General features: G+C 40.3%; 1 protein-coding gene across 1 annotated transcript in view; it reads right to left on the bottom strand.

The window, feature by feature from the left end:
- The window catches only part of COL4A2 (collagen type IV alpha 2 chain), a 217,647-nt gene that overhangs the window by 62,760 nt on the left and 133,397 nt on the right, over positions 1-21,490 (bottom strand). The window contains exons 6-19 of the mRNA XM_029910483.1: positions 18,913-19,029; positions 18,069-18,140; positions 15,779-15,814; positions 15,600-15,662; positions 14,992-15,027; positions 14,001-14,042; positions 12,811-12,888; positions 11,628-11,672; positions 9,764-9,826; positions 8,915-8,959; positions 5,565-5,618; positions 4,851-4,911; positions 1,586-1,696; positions 980-1,135 (exon numbers count right to left, since the gene is read on the bottom strand). Of these exons, the coding sequence (XP_029766343.1) occupies positions 980-1,135; positions 1,586-1,696; positions 4,851-4,911; positions 5,565-5,618; positions 8,915-8,959; positions 9,764-9,826; positions 11,628-11,672; positions 12,811-12,888; positions 14,001-14,042; positions 14,992-15,027; positions 15,600-15,662; positions 15,779-15,814; positions 18,069-18,140; positions 18,913-19,029 (979 nt within the window). The remainder of the gene's footprint in view (positions 1-979; positions 1,136-1,585; positions 1,697-4,850; positions 4,912-5,564; positions 5,619-8,914; positions 8,960-9,763; positions 9,827-11,627; positions 11,673-12,810; positions 12,889-14,000; positions 14,043-14,991; positions 15,028-15,599; positions 15,663-15,778; positions 15,815-18,068; positions 18,141-18,912; positions 19,030-21,490) is intronic.

The raw sequence follows: 21,490 nt of genomic DNA, 5'->3' as shown, positions 1-21,490 counted from the left end.
ACAGAAGTTTGAGAATATGGTGAGACACTACTGTTTTCAACATAGAACCAGTAACATAGGGGCTGGAACTGGGGGTACTGGTGCACTCCTTGGCTTGAAGTAGTAACAACAACCCAAAGACATGGCTTCCCCCTTCAGCACCCCCACTATAAAAATTGTTCCAGCTCCACTGACCAGCAATATATAAATGATATCAGAACCCTGACAAAACTGTCCCAGTACCTGAGTGAATAGCGCCTGGATGAACAGTTGCTAGCTAAAATGTAACCCGGGCATGAAAGAAGTGACATTTATAGAAAAAAGGAAATATCAAGAAGGTAGATGGAACTAGCAGTTTGCTATTCATCAAAGGAATCAGCTCTGTGATTATGGCTGAAAGTCCCAGGGCCCTCTATTGGATTCCTCACTGCTCCTAGACAACTAAATAATGATCAGCGTCAGCATTTTTTAAAATCTTTGGCCGGCCAGAAGGCTGCACCCCTTCCTGTCCAATGCAGATCTAGACCAATGGCTCATGTTCGCCACTTTCATACTTAACTATGGACACAACTATTTAAAATACATCAGGAACAAAAGGAACCTTAGCAATGGTGGATGCCTGTTGCTCAAAACTTGAGCTATGCAAAATTTCTCTGCTGAAAAATCCAAACCCTGAGAAAAACCACAAAACAAACCAACCAGATGTGTGTTCCAGGGTTTGTTATGAATGTTTGAAAAATCAGGTGAACACATCTTTCTTTCTGTGTTTCTTTGTCCTTTTGGCACCCTCCCTCCTGCCCACGTGCATACAATCACTTACTCTCCTCCACACTCTGCTTCTATCATTGAATGCCCATTCCTCTCCCAATCTGACCTATTAACTTGACATGCCAGCAGCCTTGTTAGAAAATGATCAAACAACGACATTTCTGATTCCCTAAAATTAAACCTGTTCATTTTCCAAAGACCTTACGGCCTGGCAGCATCTCTAGCCACTTACCTGCAGTTCCTGGAGGACCAGGTGGGCCACGGAATCCTTGTAGTCCTGGTTTACCATCACTACCTGGTGGGCCTGGCTGAGTTGCTGGAAAACCTGGTTCTCCACTAAAACCTTTGGCACCCATTTCTCCACGTAAACCTCTTCTTTCAGAGCCATCTGAAATGGGAACACATCACCCAAGAAATTGAGAATGATCTCTCAAACATGCTCTCAGATTAAGAGGATAGGCATGCTAGGTTATAGAGGGAAAGTAGGCATAACTACTTCCACCATGTGAGGAAACAATGCAGGTATTCTGAATATAGTGATAATACCACTTTTCATCTGAGCAATTCAAAGCATGTTACCAAGGTGGTTGGTATCATTACCCCTGTTTGCAAGTGACTTGCCCAAAGTCGCACCAGAAGTCAGTGGCAGAAACCGGAATGGAATCCAGGTCTCCTGATTACCAGTTCAGTTCCTTATCCACTATACCACACTGCCTCTTTCAGTACCCCGTGCTCCATATGTATTCCTGCCCCTGTTCCCAAAATAATTCTGACTAAAATAGGAGCACAGCGGATTGTTGTGAGTCAATATTTAGATCATGAAATATCAGAATATTACCAGGAAAGCCATCTGACGATCCAGGAAGACCAGGAAGGCCGGGATCTCCTTCGTACCCTGGGTCTCCTGCAAGCCCAGGAACACCTGGCAATCCTGGATCACCTGTTACACCTGAAACACATCCCCATCCCCAAGAATACAGGTTAGTCTGCTGATCTTTGTGACACACACAAGTAGCACTGCATGTTCTAGATTGCTCAGCCAACTGTCATTCTTGAAAGATAAATTAGAATATTCAGCTACTTCATTTGGTGACACATTCCAGAAAGCTGCAGTATTCACAGCAGCACAAGATCCACACACAAATACCTGTAATTTGTCAGGCAGAAATGTTTAAGAAGATGAGTTTGCAGAAGAAAATATTTAAAATTAGCATTATTAAAAGTTACATCATAATATCTGAATTGCCCTATTAAAGTTAGTATTAACAGAAAGTTATCGTTTTAAAGAAAACACAAAGGTTAAGAAAAATAAATCTGCATTTAAAGTTTCAACAGCTGCATAGCTCTGCTGTGTATCCCAGCCACACTGAGCTCTGGGCTGGACCAAACTATGTTATAACATGGATCTCTGAAATGATTGTAAGTTTAGTGGAGACAGAACCCCTCAGTACAGTCCAAAGCTGCATGCCCAAATGCCCAAACCCTGGTCCCATCAATGTCAATGGCAAAATCCCAACTTTCTTCATTGAGACCAGTATTTAGTCATGCAAGGATTGTCAGGGTACCTTTCCAGGATGAAAAGATGTTTTTAAGATGGTTTTGGGGGCGCAGCCAAAACAAACAAACAACTGGTTGCAACTTGTCTATATGGTGCTTTGGTCCATACCAAAGCGGTGTAAATCTAGTGCACAGTAGAGTGTTGTGCACTAACTTGCCTGTGTGGACCCTGCTGGTGCACACTAAAAGTTTCCTAGTTGATGTTAATATAGTTAGTACTGTTTGATTGTACATTAACTTTTAGTGCACACCAGCAGGGTTCACATTGGCCAGTTAGTGTGCAACTGGAATTTACACCCCTTATGTGAGAACTAACACACTGTGCAGATGTGATCCAGGAACCTCTTGATACCAACTGGGAGACGGCACATGAGGTGCACAGAATTTTACAGGGGGATCAGTAATATGCATAACAATTCACTAAAATGTGGCATGTGAGGTCTCTCCTGAGAGCCAGTAACACACTAATGATCATGACATTCTGAAATGTATGTAAGAATAATATTTAAGGAGTTCTGTACCTATACGGGAAATTATGTTCTTTAGGGCTGTGAATTAAAGTAGGTCACCAAGAGGTGACTGTGATGTCCTGTTCCTTCAAATGTTTGACCACTGCCCCTCCCACCGAAAAGCCTCACTTTCATGTTAGTTTTCGCTTTGCTGCCAGAACAATAAAGCAAGCAAAGCAGAAACTGTGCAGCTGTGCTTTTTATTGTCTCCCTCTGTGTCCATCTCCTTCTCTGCTGGGCCCAAGTACAACATTTGGCGAAGCAGGATTTCTATCCCATGTGTGTCTAGTGCTACCAGTGCTTTGTATCTTTTTTAACCAATTTGGTTTACCCTCACAATGGGCAATGGACAGTGACAATAGAATTCAGCACATAAGTTCGGATCCATACCATCCTGCTACAAACGGACTAGTGGAACACTTTGCACAGACACTTAAGCATGCCTTGATAGCGAACAAGTCTATTTTGAGTCATCAGCAGAAACTGGACAATTTCTTGCCTGTCTGCAGGAGCACATGATGAGCTACTACCCAGGAGTCACCTGTAACTCTTTTCTTGAAGCAATCTTTGTGTACTTGTTGGGACCTGCTGTGTCTTGATGTTGCCTCATGTGCAGATAAATACCAAGCTATGCAAATTGAATGATGACATGAGACATGTCATCGTTCTTTTCAAGTTGGAGACTTTGTGGATTCGCAACTATCGTTGTGGAGCGAAATGGGTACCTGAGGAATTGTAAAATGCATAGGACCTTTTTTGTTTGTGGCAAAACTATCTGATGGTAGATTGTGGAAATGACATATGGACCAGTTGCAGTCTCAACAAGTATTGAAGTCCAGGGATGTCCCATATTACTGGCTGTAATATGCTGGAAGGATTTTGGGTGAACTTTTGCTCTTATGACATAATAATGTCCTATTTGTTAAGTTTGGCTCTAGTATGCATGTTATGGCTTTACTTTAGATGTAACCTTTTGTTTCCAATACTTCTGCTTGCTATCATATGAATCGCTATTCTTTGTTAAATAAACATATAACTGCTTTCTCTAAGTGCTGTGAGTTATGGGGAGCTGTGTTGTACAGTATAACTGGTAAACTGTGGGGTACTGTTCCTTAGGGAGCAGAAGATCTGCAGTTCTGTGAGTGGATCAGGTGCTGGGTATTCCAGTGAGTTGTGTGGAGGACTTGGAGGTTGGAATGTGCCTATCGCTAACCTGCAGAGGGACAGCGGAGCCCACATGAGCTGCGAGGGAAGTGCTTGTGCTACTTGTGGCGACGTGTGGCTGGTACAGACAAGGCTTCCTCATGCTAAGGGCAGGTAGTAGCGAGGTACTCCACAACCCTGGGATCCCTTGGGATGCATCGCAGTAGATAAGCTCTTGATTAAGCTCATTTAGGAGCCCAGACTGCAGGAATCTTTCTGAATGTTTAGTTTAAAGCTCTGGTTGTGGAAAAAATAATCTTTCTTTTGGCTGGTCTTCAAGTACAGCCATCAGTTGTATTTTAACAGTCCGGAATATTGATTTCACATCAGTCTGTGGCTCACCTCACCTGTCATGTTACCCGTGATTTTTTTTTGTTAAATTGTCCATTACTGCATATAAATGTCACAAAAATACTTGTTGGCATTTTGTTAGATCTCAAGGCTTTGTCTTCACTAGGGGAAAAAAAGGAGTGCTAACGTGAGTTAGAAGGTTGAGTTAAAGACTAGGCTAGCATCTTTAACCCAGCCTGCTTACCTGTGCGAAAACTACTAACTTCACTTTGAGATAGCTAACTCGAGCTAAGAACACACCTTTTTTCCTGAGTGAAGACAAGGCCAAAGAGGGATCAGGACTAAGGTAACTTCCCTGAAAATAAGATAACTTTACACTATTAGGGAGTTTGTACACTATTGTTTGAGATGAGTAACACATATACCGACTCGCTTTACTAAAGGAGCAGAGTTCTCTGCATTTCATGCTTTTGCTGTGGGGGAAGATGGAAAAACAAGGATGAGCTATCAGCATCACAAGTATTCAGAGCAATGAAGACATACCTTTCCTTGCAAACGGAGTATAAACAGGTGGTCCTTGAAACCCTCTCTCACCCTGCTCTCCCTGTATAAATAGATAATGAAGCGTCAGATACATACTCAGCGTGTGCCTGCGCCATTGTGCGGTGAGGGACTATTTGAGCATGTGGGTCCGTTGCACAAAGGACCAGATTTTCAAAAATATTTAGGCCCATTAGCAGCAGATAGGCACCTAATAGAATGTTCAAACTCCCAATGATTTTGATTTCAATGGGAATTAGGCACTTAACCTGCATAAGTACTCTTCATTTCTAGGCACTAAATACCTTTAGCATCTGGCCCCAAGTTGCCAGCAAAAGCCTTGTATTTCTCTTCATTCACACCACCTCTCCACTGGTTCTCCTACTCGTTATCCTCATTCTACTTTTTCCTCATTCATCCATATTTTCCCACTCAGCCGCTCTCTTCATCAGTTGGGGACAAGGAAAATATTCACCCTCTTTCCCCTCCCTATAATACAGTGTCAGTTAAGCACATTTTGTGAATTTTTACACCTTCCTCTGAAGTATCTGGTTACTGACAGACAACCAAGCAGCACAGACAACTGCCTAGTCAATTATGGCAACAAACATTTATATTTTTATTGTAATGAACAGACACAACATAAGCAAAATTATGTCTGGTTTACTAATTCTGACCAATTAAATTCGCTTTTAGTGCAGGAAAGTAAAGAAGTACCTTCATTCCTTTAGGACCACTGCTGCCTGGCATGCCATCAAATCCTTGAAAACCCTGAAATATATATCAAAATGGTTGCCCTTTTCTAAACCAGACAAAGAATGAAGATATTTTGTTACAGGATTTTTCAGCAGGCCAGCTTGTTGCCATTATTTTAATCTGTTACAGCAGTCATTTTAAAAGCATGAGAATGGTGGTTTCCTCTAACATAGTTAAGGTGTGTGAACCATGCAGCAAAGCTGAGAATTTTGTCACCCTCAGGATTTACTCTTGGCATTAATAATTTAGTTCTACCTTTCAGTTTTTTTCTGTTATATATTTTGCATATTGGGTCAAATCCTAGCCTTGGTGCAGCCCTGGCGCATAGCCTGGTTGGAGGAATACAGAATGGGCAGGTAATGAAGCTGTTGAGCTCTCAGAAGATCTTGAGATGGGAACCTGCATTCTGGATTGATGGAAAGAAGGGTAAGGAGAAAGCAAATGGTCCATCCTCTCTAGTCCTTGGAGATGGTGTAATGAAGACAATGCACACACACAGTGCCTCTTTTATTCTGCAGCACAGTGGGGTTTCCCCCAGATGTCAGTCAGCTAGAGAAACTTATCTAGAATATACTAATGAGCTACACTAGAGATGTCATTGTTATAATAAAGTAATAGTTCTACTTAGGTTGTGAGCTCTTGAGGAATTGTTTCTTTATTATGTGTTTATATAGTACCAAGCATCCTGGGGCTGGGGCCTCTAGGTGCTACTGCAATACAAAATGCACTAATGTTGCAGATAACCTAATTAAACTACCAATATCTGTAAGAATGTTTTATCACATAAACATCTCTCTATAGAGCAGGGATCAGCAACCAAATCCGCTGGCGGGCTGAGACGGTTTGTTTACCTGCAGTGTCCACAGGTTCGGCCGATTGCAGCTAGCACTGGCTGTAGCTCACTGTTTCAGGCCAATGGGGGCTGCGGGAAACGGCGCGGGCCGAGGGATATGCTGGCTGCTCCTTCCCACAGCCCCCATTGGCCTGGAATGGTGAAACGCGGCCAGTGGGAGCTGTGACCAGCTGAACCTGCGGACGCTGCAGGTAAACAAACTGTCCCGGCCCGCTCGTGGATTTCTCTGACGGGCTGCGTACCAAAGGTTGCCGATCCCTGCTGTAGAGCATTTTAATTAATTGAATGATTTATTCTTTTAACTGAGACAATGACACCTCCAGGGCTTGCCTATACCAGCCTTCTGGCACACGTGTGAAGTGGCTTAAATCTGAAGTTTGTGTCAGATGCAATATATCGTATTCAATTAGTGTACATTTCAGCTGATGGAGCTGTGCATATGAAAATACCAGGCTTACATCTCCTCTCGCATGCACTGGTTTTACACCAGTGTACTTCCATTGACTTCCATGGAGTTATTCCTGATTTATTTCAGTGTAAGGGAGAGAAAAATCAGGACTATTATATTTTATTTAAAACATTTTCTAGAACTGAATTCTAGATACACTGACCAGGCATACTCCAGAAAACAGAAATTCTAAAAAGTTAAAGCATTAAACTAAAATAGTGGCCAGAGCCGCAACGGCTATAGGTCAGTGTGGATCCACTGACATGAGTGGAGCTGTGCAATTTACACCCGCTGTGGATCTGAGCCTTTATATACAGCCGGTAAAACTGAAGAGTGCAGTGAACTCCTGAATAGATCAGATATTTCAATAACTGGCTTCAGAAAACATTTACACAGTTTTAAAGCATTGCAATACACCACAACATTCTCCAAGATACCACAAACTGACCCCCAGGGATCAAAGATATTATTCACAATGAAAATATATGTCAGACATTGTCAGAAAACTAACAACTGTTATACAATAGATGTAAAATCTCTTTCACGCTAGGTGGAGCTGTAGATCTAAAAAGGAAGCCAGGAGTTTCCTAATTATCTACTGCTTACTTTAAGTACACTGAAATGACTGAGCTATAGTTCTTCCTTCTCTCAAGGGAGTCAAACAATTACCGTAATTAAAAAAAATGTTTTTGCTGGTGAATAACATACTGGGAAACCTACTCCTTCAGAGGTCATGATTTACCAGTTACATCTCATTGAAATAAATGTACCCTTTACTAAAAATTTTGTCGGGACTCAAACTCAAAAAGGGATAAAAGGGGTCAATAAATGATTCCGACATGGGTGCAGATACCAAGCCTACTTAAGTAAAAGGAAAGAACCCTTAATGTACATATTATAGACAGTTTTCTCTCTTCTAGACTAGCCGTTTTGACAGAAGCTTAAGAGCTGTGGATTTCACACAAGGATTGGTATTCCTTGCTGCCAAATTCCTTAGCATAATCAAGAAGCATAGAGAAACCATTTATTCCTGTAGCCATAGACTTATTTGAACATCTTATGGGCACAGTTTCTAACACTGATAGAAGCAGCCATTTTCTGCACACAAATAAAAAGCACGAGAGCTTCCAGGTATGACAGAATTTTATTTTAGACATTATTGTGTGTTTCTATGGACATAGAGAATCAGCTAGGATTTTTCTCAGTTTTTCCCCTCTCTCCTTTTTGTTTGTGCTCAGAAATTCAAGATGGCACATGGATCACAGACCTCTACAACATCTGATGAAAACTATCTAAAGGACAACACATTTCAGTATGGTGTAAAAGAAATTACAGAACTCATGTCAGCAATGATGGGAACTGTGAATACAACATTTCCAAAGCTCTCTGAAAACATATTCCTAAATGGCAATACAGGCTTTAATTACCAGACCATTCCCCCCACCCTCCACTTTTAAAATAACTAGGATTCCCCAAAGAACAAGGAAGTCACCTTGTCCATAAAGTCAAGTTGATTGCAGTTGGAGAGTCCAGACAATATTCTGATCTTATTTACAAGGTATAACCGAGATCAGAATTTGATACCTATAGTATGTGTGGAATACACTTCGATTTTCAATTAGTGAGTCTAAATATAAAAGTCAAGCATGGAATATTCTAAAGGATTACTTATACTGTGCAAAACTGGCTTTTTATGACGTAATTTGGTAAAATGTTAACTGAATATGTATTTCTTATGTACTGTTATGCCCACTTAAAGTTCTAATGTCTGTAGTGTAGGGCACGTTATTTGTCTGGCACATGTTATACATTATATAGTGCTGTGTACACTTATAGCACTGTGTAAATAATAAATTAGAATGAATCAGTTAGAATAAACTCTGTATTGATATTATGCTCTGTCATTTTCCAGGATAAAACATGTATTTTTCCATAATCTGAAGATGTCAGTTCTATATGTTAAAAGCAGTTTGCTAGAAACAAAATCTGTTTTTTGTGCTAAATACTCACTTTTTCCCCGGCAGCTCCTGGGATGCCATTGATACCAGGTAATCCCTATGAAAGTACAACATCATTTGCAGAATAAAGTGAAACCCTGACAAATCTGTTAACCTTTGCCACTTCTAAGCTAATGTATGCAATGCATTTGAACTTTAAAAAAAAACTGACCATAACAATAAGAATTCATAGACTTATTTTCTAATAAGCAGATGCACAGTACAAACAGAACTGGCTAATTTCTTTCTTTCTTTCTTTAAAAGCAAGACATTGTAAAACCACCATAAGAATGTTATGATCTCTGAGTGTTTTTAGAAATATTTATGTTGCCTACGCTTTCCACCATATTTGTTCATTTCAGAAGCTGTACTATGAGAACAAATGAAATGGAGCGGCACCAATTGGGTGCTACAAGATACTTGCACCCGAACAGGTTTAGGTTTTCTACTGGGGTGTATATGAATAAAAACAATAAGGGTGACAGTCACTATTCCCTTGCCCATTAATTTGGCTTTGTGAGGATAAGAAGGGGATGGAGAAATGGAATCCACCCTCAAAACCAGCAAACAGGTCATAGGATTTCAGCACAGACTTTTATAGTTGCCATAGGCTGCAGTGTTGGCTATAGACCCCGATATGGAGGGGGTCCTAGTCACTTCATATGCATGAGTGTGGGACTAGTGGCCTCTTCCTTTGCCTGCCTCAGTGGCCTCTCCCTCTCCAGTCCCACTAGGCACAGATAGGTTGCACAACCACTCCCACACATAGCTTCTTCACCTCTGACTTGGTCTGACAGCCATATCACAGGTTTTAGATGGCTCTCTGCCCTGGGGTGAATTTCATCTTTAATGAACAACATACCCTTTGTCCTGGAAAACCTATTATTCCTTCTTCTCCTTTTTCTGCTGAATATGCGGGTGAGCCCTAGGAAACATTGCAGATGAACTTACATAGACCGTTATGTTTACAGACTGTATATATGAATGTATCTATGAAGAGAAGAGCATTACACTGCATGCAGAGGCTGATAATAAGCACAAGTGAAAACACCATGGCCTGTGTAAACATCAGACCTGAACCTGTAGTTCATACAAGAGCTAAAATCTCCTTTGAGTTTTGTCTGTTTGCATAATCAGAGTGTTAGGATCAGACCCTTAGAGAGATGAATCCACCACCCCATATCCTTTAAAAAAACAACTGCTTTTGTAGTTGCTACTCTGAAGAAAACCCAAAGTAATTGTTTTTAACTGTATAACCAGTTAGTCATCTCAGATCTCATCCAAATCCTAGTTTCAAATAGGTATTGAGAAAACAAAGATACTCCACCATCCAAGCTTAATAAAAATGAGATACAAATTCTTCACTTTGCTACACAGGCATAAATCCAAAGTAATTCTACTGAAGTCAATGAAATTATACCTGTGTAAAACTAGTGTGAAAGCAGATTAGGATTTATAGAGCACATTATCGACTGTATACTAAAGGCAACACAGCTCTAATTGCAACCTCCCCCAGGGGTGTCACATACCAATTGAACAGGAGGGTTGAGAGAATAGAGCCTTACGGAACCCCCTTATGGGAGGTCCTCTGGGCTAGTGATTAATTGCTCAAAACTACTCTTTACAACTGCTCAGAAAGTAGGAATGGAGCTAACCAAGAGCAAAACCATCCAGCTAGTCCAGGTTCTGCAGATGAGTTAACAAAACCTCACAGTCTATGGTGTCAAAGATTGCTGACAGCTCTAAATGAAATGACAAACACACTTGACTATTGTCCACTTGACTACTGAATTCATCAACCAATGAAACCAAAGCTGTATCTATGCTATACCCAAGCTGGAGGGCAGACTGGAAGGGATCAAGAAAATTGCCACATGTAACCATTTAATGGAATTTTAAGGAACGCTATCTATACCAAACATAGTAACATTTAACCCTCAAATTAAAAAATCGGTTGTGAGAAAGGATCTCATTTTAGTTAGCCCATAAAACTGATTGCAATGGGCGTTCCATCCTAAATAGAATAGAATCATAGAATCGTAGGTCTGGAAGGGACCTCAATAGGTCATCTAGTCCAGTCCCCTGCACTCAAGGCAGGACTAAGTAATAACTAGACCATCCCTGACAGGTGTTTGTCTAACCTGCTCTTAAAAATCTCCAGCGATAGATATTCCATAACCCCCCTAGGAAATTTATTCCAGTGCTTAACCACCCTGACAATTAGAAAGTTTTTCCTAATGTTCAACCTCAACCTCCCTTGCTGCACTTTAAGCCCATTGCTTCTTGTCCTATTCTCAGAGGTTAAGGAGAACAATTTTACTCTCCTCCTTGTAACAACCTTTTATGTACTTGAAAACTGTTATCATGTCCCTGCTCAGTCTTTTCTTCTCAGATTAAACAAACCCATTTTTTTTTTCAATCTTTCCTCATAGGTCATGTTTTCTAGACCTTTAATCATTTTTGTTGCTCCTCGCTGGACTTTCTCCGATTTGTCCACATCTTTTCTGAAGTGTGGCACCTAGAACTGGACACAATACTCCAGCTGAGGCCTTATCAGTGCATATTGTCATGATATGGCCTGCCATGACTCATCTAAGGGATATGAAGAGAAAAGCTGATACATCCTGTTAGGTTGTTTTATTTCTATTCCGTACCATTTCAAAGGTAGAATGTACTAACATTAACCACAGTGCTAGACTTATTTGTCTTTGGTTTTCTTGACTTACTTGAGTTCCAGGTTCTCCTGTTTCTCCTTTTACTCCCTTTGCACCCTAACAATGAAAAAAAAAGAGGAAAGATTATAAATATTCAAGTATATTGTGCTTTCCCAAATACATCAAGTTTTGTAACATGAAACAGCAGGTATTTACCAAGAGAAAAACCATTACTATTGAGTTTTGATCAAGAATATACTTGTCTTATAAAATGCATGAGTCATAAGTAGTTTTAGTGTTTTTTATTTGATAATTTGTTGGGAGATGCTTTGATGTATTTTGTTTTCTAAAAGAGATATGTTTCTCCATACTGCTCAGATTGAAAAAATGTGCAAGTACCCCTACCTCACATTACAAAGCTTAACTCAGACTTGTTTATGAGGCGCTCAGATCCTGTGGTTATGAGTGCCACAGAAATATCTCAAATAAATATAAATGTTCCCAACTCTATCCACTCTAGAGATGAGTTTAGTTCAGATTTTCTCTCTTCTTTCGCCTTATTTGAACTGTGATCAGCCTCCTCCACCTCCTTGTATTTTATTTTTTTCCCTGGGAGATGAAAATTATTTTGACATCACATTTTCTTTCCCAACAACATAAATTTGTTTCCTAAGGCATTTCAGGGAATGTGATATGTAGCTCTTGTTATAAACCCGTCCTCAGCATGGATGAGCTACTTCCAAGGAGCAGGCCATTTGCTCATCACAGTAACTCAAATTCTCTCCTTCAGTATATTTACCCGTATGCTTCTGTGAAAACACGACAATATCACCAACTGTTGGACAAATCATCAATATGAATGCTTTCTATATAGAATTTTGTGATCATAAATGAGAAAATATTAGTGACATTAAGTAGTACAGAGTTAGGGTTTGCTATAAGAAAAGGAACAAGTTTGTCTAGGCACTTTAAGGGAAACATAGTAAGTATGACTGTGAGTGATTTTATCTCTAATACTCATAAGTCTTTCATCTCAAAAGGAATGGCAATCTTGAGTAGCAAAGGCATTTATCTATGTGTTTGTATGGTAATCGATTGCAGGTGCTTTCTCTCTCTTTTCTCTAATATTCACTATTATGTTGCAATTCCTCCCCCTGCCCCCCCCCAAACACTCCACACTTGAATAAGTACTTATCTTTATTTATCTGAATTCAATTCAATACCCCATATGCTTTTACACAATGTTTTTAATTACCTTGTATTCTGCTAGGTTTATGTCTGGGGGAACTTTCACCTCAAACGTAGATGGAGGGCCCGGTGGACCTTTTTCACCCTGTAGGAAAACCACAGAAATAGGTTTAGCAGCAGCTAAAATAACTCTTTAAATTGTAGACCTGCATTGGATGCCCAATTTGCTACTAAAATTTAGGACTAGATCCTAAGTTGGAACCAATCGGAGCTACCTGGACTTACACCAGCTAAAAGTTTAGCTGTAAAAGTCTAAGGCTATGTCTACACTACAGCCTATGTTGGCAAAACTTACGTTGCTCAGGGGTGTGAATATTCCACCCCCCTGAGTGACATAAATTGCACCGACCTAAGTGTTCATGTGCACACCTTCTCCCGCCAACATAGCTTATGCTGCTTGCAGAGGTGTTTTTTTTATGCCAACGGGAGAGCTCTCTCCGTTCGGCATAGAACGTCTTCACCAGATGCGCTACAATGGCGCAGCTGTATTGGTACAGCTGTGCCACTGCAGTGCTATATGTATAGACATACTCTAAACAAGGTTATGGCAAGAAAAGAATTAGATTCATACTAAGCTAAGAGGTGACAATATTTTCCATTGTACTACATACTTCTAGAACAAACTGTAAAGATTCTTCTTTCACTCTGATCTAACTCCGTTGATTTCAATAGAGTTTCTTCTGATTTGTACTGGTATGAGAGCACAGTCAGACCTAGGGCATGTCTACACTTACCTCCGGAGCTATCGATCCAGCGGGGGTCGATTTATTCCGTCTACTAAAGACGTGATAAATCTACCGACGAGCGCTCTCCCGTCGACTCCGGTACTCCACCGGAGCGAGAAGTATAGGCGGAGTCGATGGGGGAGCGTCAGCAGTCGACCTACCGCAGTGAAGACACCGTGGTAAGTAGATCTAAGTACGTCGACTTCAGCTACGTTATTCACATAGCTGAAGTTGCGTAACTTAGATCGACACCCCTCCTCTCCCCCAGTGTAGGCCAGGCCCTAGATATGTAAAAGACCATTTGGCTACAACATTTACTATTGTCTTATCATCACTTTCAAAGTGAATGAATTTTTACTATAGTATATCATCACAAAATAATATTGGACAGTAATTTAAACAAGCTCTTTTATAAAGGTTAAGCATCACCAATTTATCTTATACCCATACTAATTCACTGGTTTTCCTTTACCTTTTCACCTTTTTCTCCATAAAAACGCAGGCCCTCGTTGCCCTGCAAAGACATTAAGTCACCATAATATAATTATACAATACTTCTACAGAATACATTTAAATGAAAGGAGCTCCAGAAGTACTTAACCAAAGGAGTGTTTCAGGGTAGGGATTCTTAGGACATCACTGCAGAATTGTGATCACATAACAGTCTAGCTCTAACTCAATAAGTCATTTTGGTTTAGCATTTAGAAAGAAGGCTGTAATTAAAACCTCATGTTGACAGCACTGCTCCAGTGTTTCCTCTAACAGGCATTAAGTCTGTCTTTTCTCTGAGTAACAATGTGAAAAGACTGCACACTGCATCTGTGGGGGCTTTTTAATAGAACTACATGTTAAATAAAATTACCTAAGTACACTGCGTATTGGAACTATGAACTCATAGAACTCTCTGATAAAATATAATCTGAGATATATGACAGATTCTTTGATCTGGGGAGACTGCTGTGCCCACACCAGCAGTGTAATCTGGCTTTAAAGCAGGTTTAACCACTCCAGGGAAGATTTTCCCAGTGCAAGTGATTTAAAGGGTATGTCTACAGACCTTTTTGGAGTGAGTGGGAATGAGTCTCCCAGATCAAGCTAGTTGGTCCACACTAGTGCTTTAAAAATAGCTGCGTAGACAAGGCTTTGAAGTTGCACTGAGGCTGGAACTCAACCTTCCTCCCCGGGCTTCACAACTCACAACATCTTCAGTTTACTAGGTATGTCTGTAATCACTATAGTCTGCAGACCTGAAGAAGAGCTCTGTGTAGCTCGAAAGCTTTTCTCTCACCAACAGAAGTTGGTCCAATAAAAGACATTACCTCACTCACCTCATCTCCCTGTAATAATTAAAGGCCTGACTTAGCACACCAACTCAAGTCAGTGATATCTGTCCATTGACTTGGATCAGACCCTATGAACCCAAAATGAAATATGTGAGGACAGCTCTTCAGAGAAAGACTTACTTGTGGTCCTGGGAAACCTGGTGGCCCTTTTGGTCCCTGTACAAATACAATTGTGGAGAGTAAATTACCTCTCATTAGTGCCTTTTCTATTAATACTATTTTGAGAACATCAACATGTGAAACATAAGGATACATTCAGAATGTACTGTATTCATTTAGCATTCAGACAGTCAACAATACTTAATATATTAACTATCTTTATTGTACTGTATGATATTGAAACATGCTAGCTTAGCGCATTTGATCATCTTCCTGGCCCTAATGGGATACGAGGCTGCTAATTACTTGGAGCCAGTGGAGTTACTGCTGTAGCTCAATAGGAACTTGTGGTTTTCACCAGACAATATAATTGCAATAATACAGGTGATACATGCTGAAAGGTCTTGATTCTTTTTTGCAATGCTGATCCCTGGAGAATTAGCGTCACATACTGCCTTTCACTTTCAAAATGTAATCCCCTCTTTGGTTTTAAGAACACCTAGTTGTCATACTTAAACCTGTTAGCTACTGTACAACTACTAGCTCCTAGTGTACAAAAAAATAGGTCCTGCTAGCATGATACTTCTGTCAGGTTAATTTCATAGAGTACATATTTTAAAAATACTTACTGGTATTCCTGGATTTCCTGTTGGACCAATTAAACCCACAACACCACGAGCACCTTGAGGTCCCTAGAAATGCCAAAAATGACTTAAAAAAATGAAACAAACCAATAATGGATGTTGTTTTGGTAGCTGCTATTATTAACATATTGATAAATCATCACATTTGGTGAACAGCAACTTACTGGAAAGCCCAACAATCCCTGCTCACCAGGCTCTCCCTAAAGAAGACAAAAATAGTTAAAGATACAGTAAGTACTATATACGACACTAACGATACATCTTCTAGCTCAGGGATTTTAAAAAGGCATTCCTTCAGTCATAATAATCAGAATGTAGCATAAAAACATGACACAAACACTTTAAATAAAGATAAATTCCATATAAATATTGATATAGAAAATCAGTTCAATTTTATTACATGTTAATTGTATACTTTCTATGTACTGTACAGTTATATATATTATGACTGGGATTTTCAAAAGGTGGCTAAGGGAGTTAGGCACCCAAATTTCATTGAAATGAAATGGGAATTGAATGCCTAACTTCCTTTGCAAATCTCAGTTTATAAATTTAGATGATGTCTAACAAGGATATGTATGTATCCTGAATTGAAACAAACTAGTTAAATGAGGACTCTCTCAATAGATTGCATTTAGAATTACAGTACCAAATGATTGTTTCTTTGAACATTTCCATTTTTAAAACACAGAAAACATTTGGAGCATACTGTTTTAGAAACCACATTTTTGACTGTAGAACATGTTGAAATATTTTTGGAAGTTTGATCCAAAAACATTTTGGGACAACAGTTCACATACCCTTACTCATTTTGAACAGCTCCTTACTACACAAATATCTTCACTGAAGTTAGTGGGACGATTTATGGAGCAAGGTAAAACCTAACAGTGTATGGCTATCATTATCTTACTGTTGGGTATCAGATACTCGAAATGAACTAATACAAATGATTAATTATTAGCACTATTATTAGATTTCAAAATTATTGTAGAAGGAAAAGAATACTATCTGATTGAAAAATACAAGATATTTATTAATGTATTATCAAAAATAATAAACCGCTGGTTACCTAAAGATGTTGGCATCTTATCATTGGCACAACACGTTTTGCTAATCTTTTCCACACAGAAAAAGAAGAAAATAAAAATCTAGCGTCAGATTCTAGCCCCTTCTTTGGCTGTTTTATGATGCTCCATTGGTACAAAGCAGCCAGAAATATAGCTTATCCGCCTATCTGGGAATTCTGCTTGCACAAGGCAAACCCCCAGATAATGCAGAGCTAGTATATTGTATCTATGTGACCCTTCTTCCAACTGTGGGAGAGAAGGCATGGCCAGGGTGCTTCTGGACTCAGGCTATTCCTGGCTGTTGGAACAGCCTGTTTAGGTTGTGAGCAGCTGGAGGTAAGTTAAAGCTCCTGAATGCTGCTCTAATTTACAGTGGGGACAAGACTGTTCCCAGAATCCAGGAACCACAAAGCAGGTGCAAAACTCCTTTTGTACAGCCCCTTCTGAACTGTGTTAAGCACAGTCTGGACCCACCTCAGAATCTGGGCCATAAATGGTAACATACATATATTACATTGTAAATTATCTAACCACTTATAATTATCTAATACTTTAAAACTATAAAACGTTTATATTTTTTCACATATAGATACACACACACTCACACAAATAGATTTGTCTGAGCTAGGTACAGCTAATATCAAGAATCTATATTAATAATATTTAGCTCTTATACAGTTATATCAGAATCTATATATACTTATAATATATATACTTATGTTATATACACTTATATTACAAGTCAGCTCAACTCCTGCAGATCACATGAAAATTATGTGGAAAAGGAGACCAAAAAATATACTTGTATTCAATACTCTGGAAAAGGAATTATGCTGCTGTGAATGACACACATTAAAGTTACAAAACTTTAAAGTAACCCACTGAAGGCACTGGACACCATTTCAGCTATAATGCTTGCGCACATCACATTTTAAACACTACATTGGAAATGTTTCTAAAATTAGAAGACTGTGGGAGATTTCCAGCACAGCCATAGTCAACATGTAGCTGGAGGTTCTTTGTTATGAAGAAATTGGAAAGGTCCCTCTTTCCTGGAAGTCAGCTAGGGGTAATAATACCTTAAATCTGCCCTTAATTAAGAATTAGGTTGTGGGAACTCAGCATAGTCCAGTTATGTGGGCTGGAATAATGACTGCAGTCCCGCCATGCTGCTTATGTGGGTTGGTAAAGCCACTAGATCCAAATAATGAACTGTTTGTGAAAATTGTGAAAAATACTCAGGAGAGTGAAAAGTAACAGCCCTGTTGCAAAAGGCATGTAGAAAAATCAGAAACGTGGCTTAAAGATGGAAAAAACCCACCCCTCTACCAAATTCAAGAGACGCTGCACACGAGAGCTCATCAATTCACAAGTGATAGATACATACCCTGAATTTGCTTGCTAGCTCAGGAGTCATTACAAAAGGTTCCCCCTTCTGACCTTTTGGTCCTTGGATTCCCTAAATTGATAAAACAAAAAGAAAAAGGATTTTCACATCTATGACTATTTATATATTTAAAGTTGTGAAATATATCTGACAGCAATTTCATATGTATATGCACACTACAGTGTGTGAACAGTGACTATGCCTAATGGTGGAAATTCATGTTACATATACAAAGCTGAAATCATCAGGATCATATGGGTGAATTGTGCAGGAAGGAGGCAAAGAAATCTGCCCTTAATTAAGAATTAGGTTGTGGGACCTCAGCATAGTCCAGTTATGTGGGCTGGAATAATGACTGCAGTCCTGCCATGCTGCTTATGTGGGTTGGTAAAGCCACTAGATCCAAATAATGAACTGTTTGTGAAAATTGTGAAAAATTTTCCTCAAAATTTTGATTTATTTTTATGAATGCTACTCTTTGGTGGATAGACTATACAGGCCACCTTGTGGTTCCCTCAAACCACCTCGCTGTGGGACTTATATGATGGAGAGGGTTTTGAGTAGACCCTCCAGATCTTAATGAATGTCATAGTTTTTCATGACTAACTTCTGTGGCAAATCCATACGGGTATTGTGTTAGGTCATCCCCTGTAAGTGGAGTGTTCTGTGGATAATTAGAGGGTCAAAAACCAAAAGCACTACTAAAACTCATTGGAAAAAATAATTAAAACGTGAGATAAACACAGAGTGGATAAGGAGTCCCGCTTAAAGATTTTTCCATTTTGGTCCTGAGAATACTGCAGTTAAATTAATAAAATTTAAGTTCATTCATTCAGCTACTTACAAAGGAACCAGGTTGACCGCTGGACCCCTGACTTCCTTTTTCACCAGCATCACCTCTCGTCCCATTGCAGCCATCGTGACCTGGTTTCCCCCTTGATCCTGACTGCCCAGGATGACCCTGTGGAGAATAAAAAATGTGTTTATCTGTCCATCTGTTCCTAGTTTTCATTTTCCAGTGCTCATATAGTTTTTAAACATTCTCATAATCAGCCCAAGGCTTAGATCCATGGGAAACTACAATTTTCAAAGAAAGAAACACAGACAGTACTTTTTTATATATAGCTGCAGCTTGAACCAGATGCCCCAGACAGCATGAAAAAAGTCAAAGGCAAAGGAAAGGGTAAGAAAGCTATGCTCAATGCACTTTCTGTTAAACAGAGAGCTAAACCAACTAAGGGCTCTTATACGGGGAGTATCAGGGCCTGGGATTATTGCAGAAATCAGTATCTCGGCGTAAAAGACTGGGAAGAAGGGTTTCTTGCTGGCTTTGAACAGCTTCCATTCTGGGGAAAAAACATAGCAATTGTTTTGGAGCAGGGCTGGGTGTCATGATGCAGCTGTGGCATTCACATGGAGACGGAAAAATAAGCAGCTCAAGTCAAAGGGGTATGTGGCATGGTGGAAGTAACACTATCAGCCTCGTGGGGTATTGGAAGGGAGAGAAAAGTTGGTCGTGATTCAGCTCTCCCTTAAACTGGACGTACTCCACTGTAATTCCATTAATTTCACTGACATTACTTACTCCTGATTTTCATCAATGTCAAAGAGAATCAGAGCAATCATGTACTTGCTTTGAGCAGCTCTCTACTCTATGAAAGACTGCAACCAGAAAGATAGGAGCCAAATATACTCAGAAACCCATCTTTCTTCTCCCTTCTCCACCCGCTGGAGCTGTGCTTGCCTTTCCACTCCTGTTCCCTCATCTGAGCAGAGAGAAAACTCCTTATTGCTTGCCTGCACCCACTAAGCACCAGCATTCCCCCACTCCTCATCAGCCTCATGATCCTCACCTCCCTCTTCTTGGCCATCGGCCTCACATCTCTGCACTGAGCCAATCTCGGGTTCACGTGAGTTCCTATTTACTTCCAGATAGTCACCATTGGTTCCTGGCCTGAGGCAGCTGGTTGGGAAACAACAGCAGGGGGAGGCAGGATACACTGAGGCTATGTCTTCACTACCCGCCGATCCGGCGGGTAGCAATCGGTCTATCGGGGATCGACTTACCGCGTCTAGTGAAGACGCGGTAAAATCGATCCCTGATCGCTCTGCCGTCGACTCCGGAAATCCACCTCGGCAAGAGGCGGCAGCGGAGTCAGCGGCAGTGCGGCAGCGGTCGACTTTCCCGCGTCCTCACCGCCAGGTAAGCCGACCTAAAATACGCAACTTCAGCTACGGTATTCACGTAGCTGAAGTTGCGTATCTTAGGTCGGACCCTGGCTGTAGTGTAGACCCAGCCTGAGAGTGCAGGTTGGAGGAAAGAGGTGGAGCTATCCAAGACTCGCTGCAGACAAGTGTCCCAATACAGCCCCATTTTCTTGTATCCAGAACACCACCCTCCTCTTGCACAGACATCAGCTGTGTGTATGCAAACCCCACTGAAGTCAGTGAAAGTTGTATGCATGGACTGATAAGGACCCTTGGCTGCAGTGCTTCCACTGTGGAGGGGAAGGAGTCTTTCTGTCTTTGGTTTTCAGAGAGAAGAGGAAGAAAGAGTGTGAGTGAGAGAGAGACTCCTCTAAAACTAGATTTGGAACATTGCTGGAAGCAAAGAGGGTGAGAGGAGAGTGGATGTGGATGTGCATGTGTGGGTGGTAGAGAAAGTCCCTGATGTCAGAGCACACTGCAAAGGAAGTCCTGGGAAATCTGTCCAGAGATTCCTGTGACTCAGATTTCTTTGTTTATTATTTTATGCCACAAGATGTAAAGTAGAGTAAGCTGCATTTTGAACTCTTTCCCATGAATGGACTATTGGAACTTTTCAATGGTTTGTTACATAGACCGTGACAATTTATTCAAAGTTCTACAATATTGAAATACCTATGAAAGCTTTTAAGATCGTGTCACTCACAACATAATAACTAAAATTAATAACCACTCAGCATCCTTATAACCACTGACATTTTCAAAGCACTTTACAAGCAGGAAATAACAAAGGACCTGATTTTGTCCCCCTCCACTGCATGATGAGGGGAGGCTAAGTACATGGATCACACCTCTCTTGTGCAGAAGAGCATGCTTAGCTCAGCAACCCCCATAGACACACTACAGATGTCCTCCTCTTTAGCCCTTTTTGTGGGTTTCTCTATGAGGGAAAGCAACTGAATCCTAATTATCTGAGATGATGATAGACGAGGCAGAGTTTTCTTCTCAGCTACATGTCTGCAACTGCATTCGTTTTAACAAGTCTGACTGACTTGAGTTGGGTTGCCTGCATGTAACTGAGGACAGAATTTGACATAAGGATTTTAATTCAGTAGGGTAATTTCAGTCCAATCTAAAATGTTTACAGTGAATGGCAGGGCCGGCTCCAGCATTTCTGCCGCCCCAAGCAAAAAAAAAAAAAAAAAAAAAAAAAAAAC

The sequence above is a fragment of the Terrapene carolina genome, unplaced genomic scaffold (assembly GCF_002925995.2).
Source record: "Terrapene carolina triunguis isolate 2854851 unplaced genomic scaffold, T_m_triunguis-2.0 Scaffold21, whole genome shotgun sequence".
Taxonomy (NCBI): Eukaryota; Metazoa; Chordata; order Testudines; family Emydidae; genus Terrapene; species Terrapene triunguis.
Note: the sequence above shows the minus strand (reverse complement) of the source record. Positions and strands in the feature narration are given on the sequence as shown.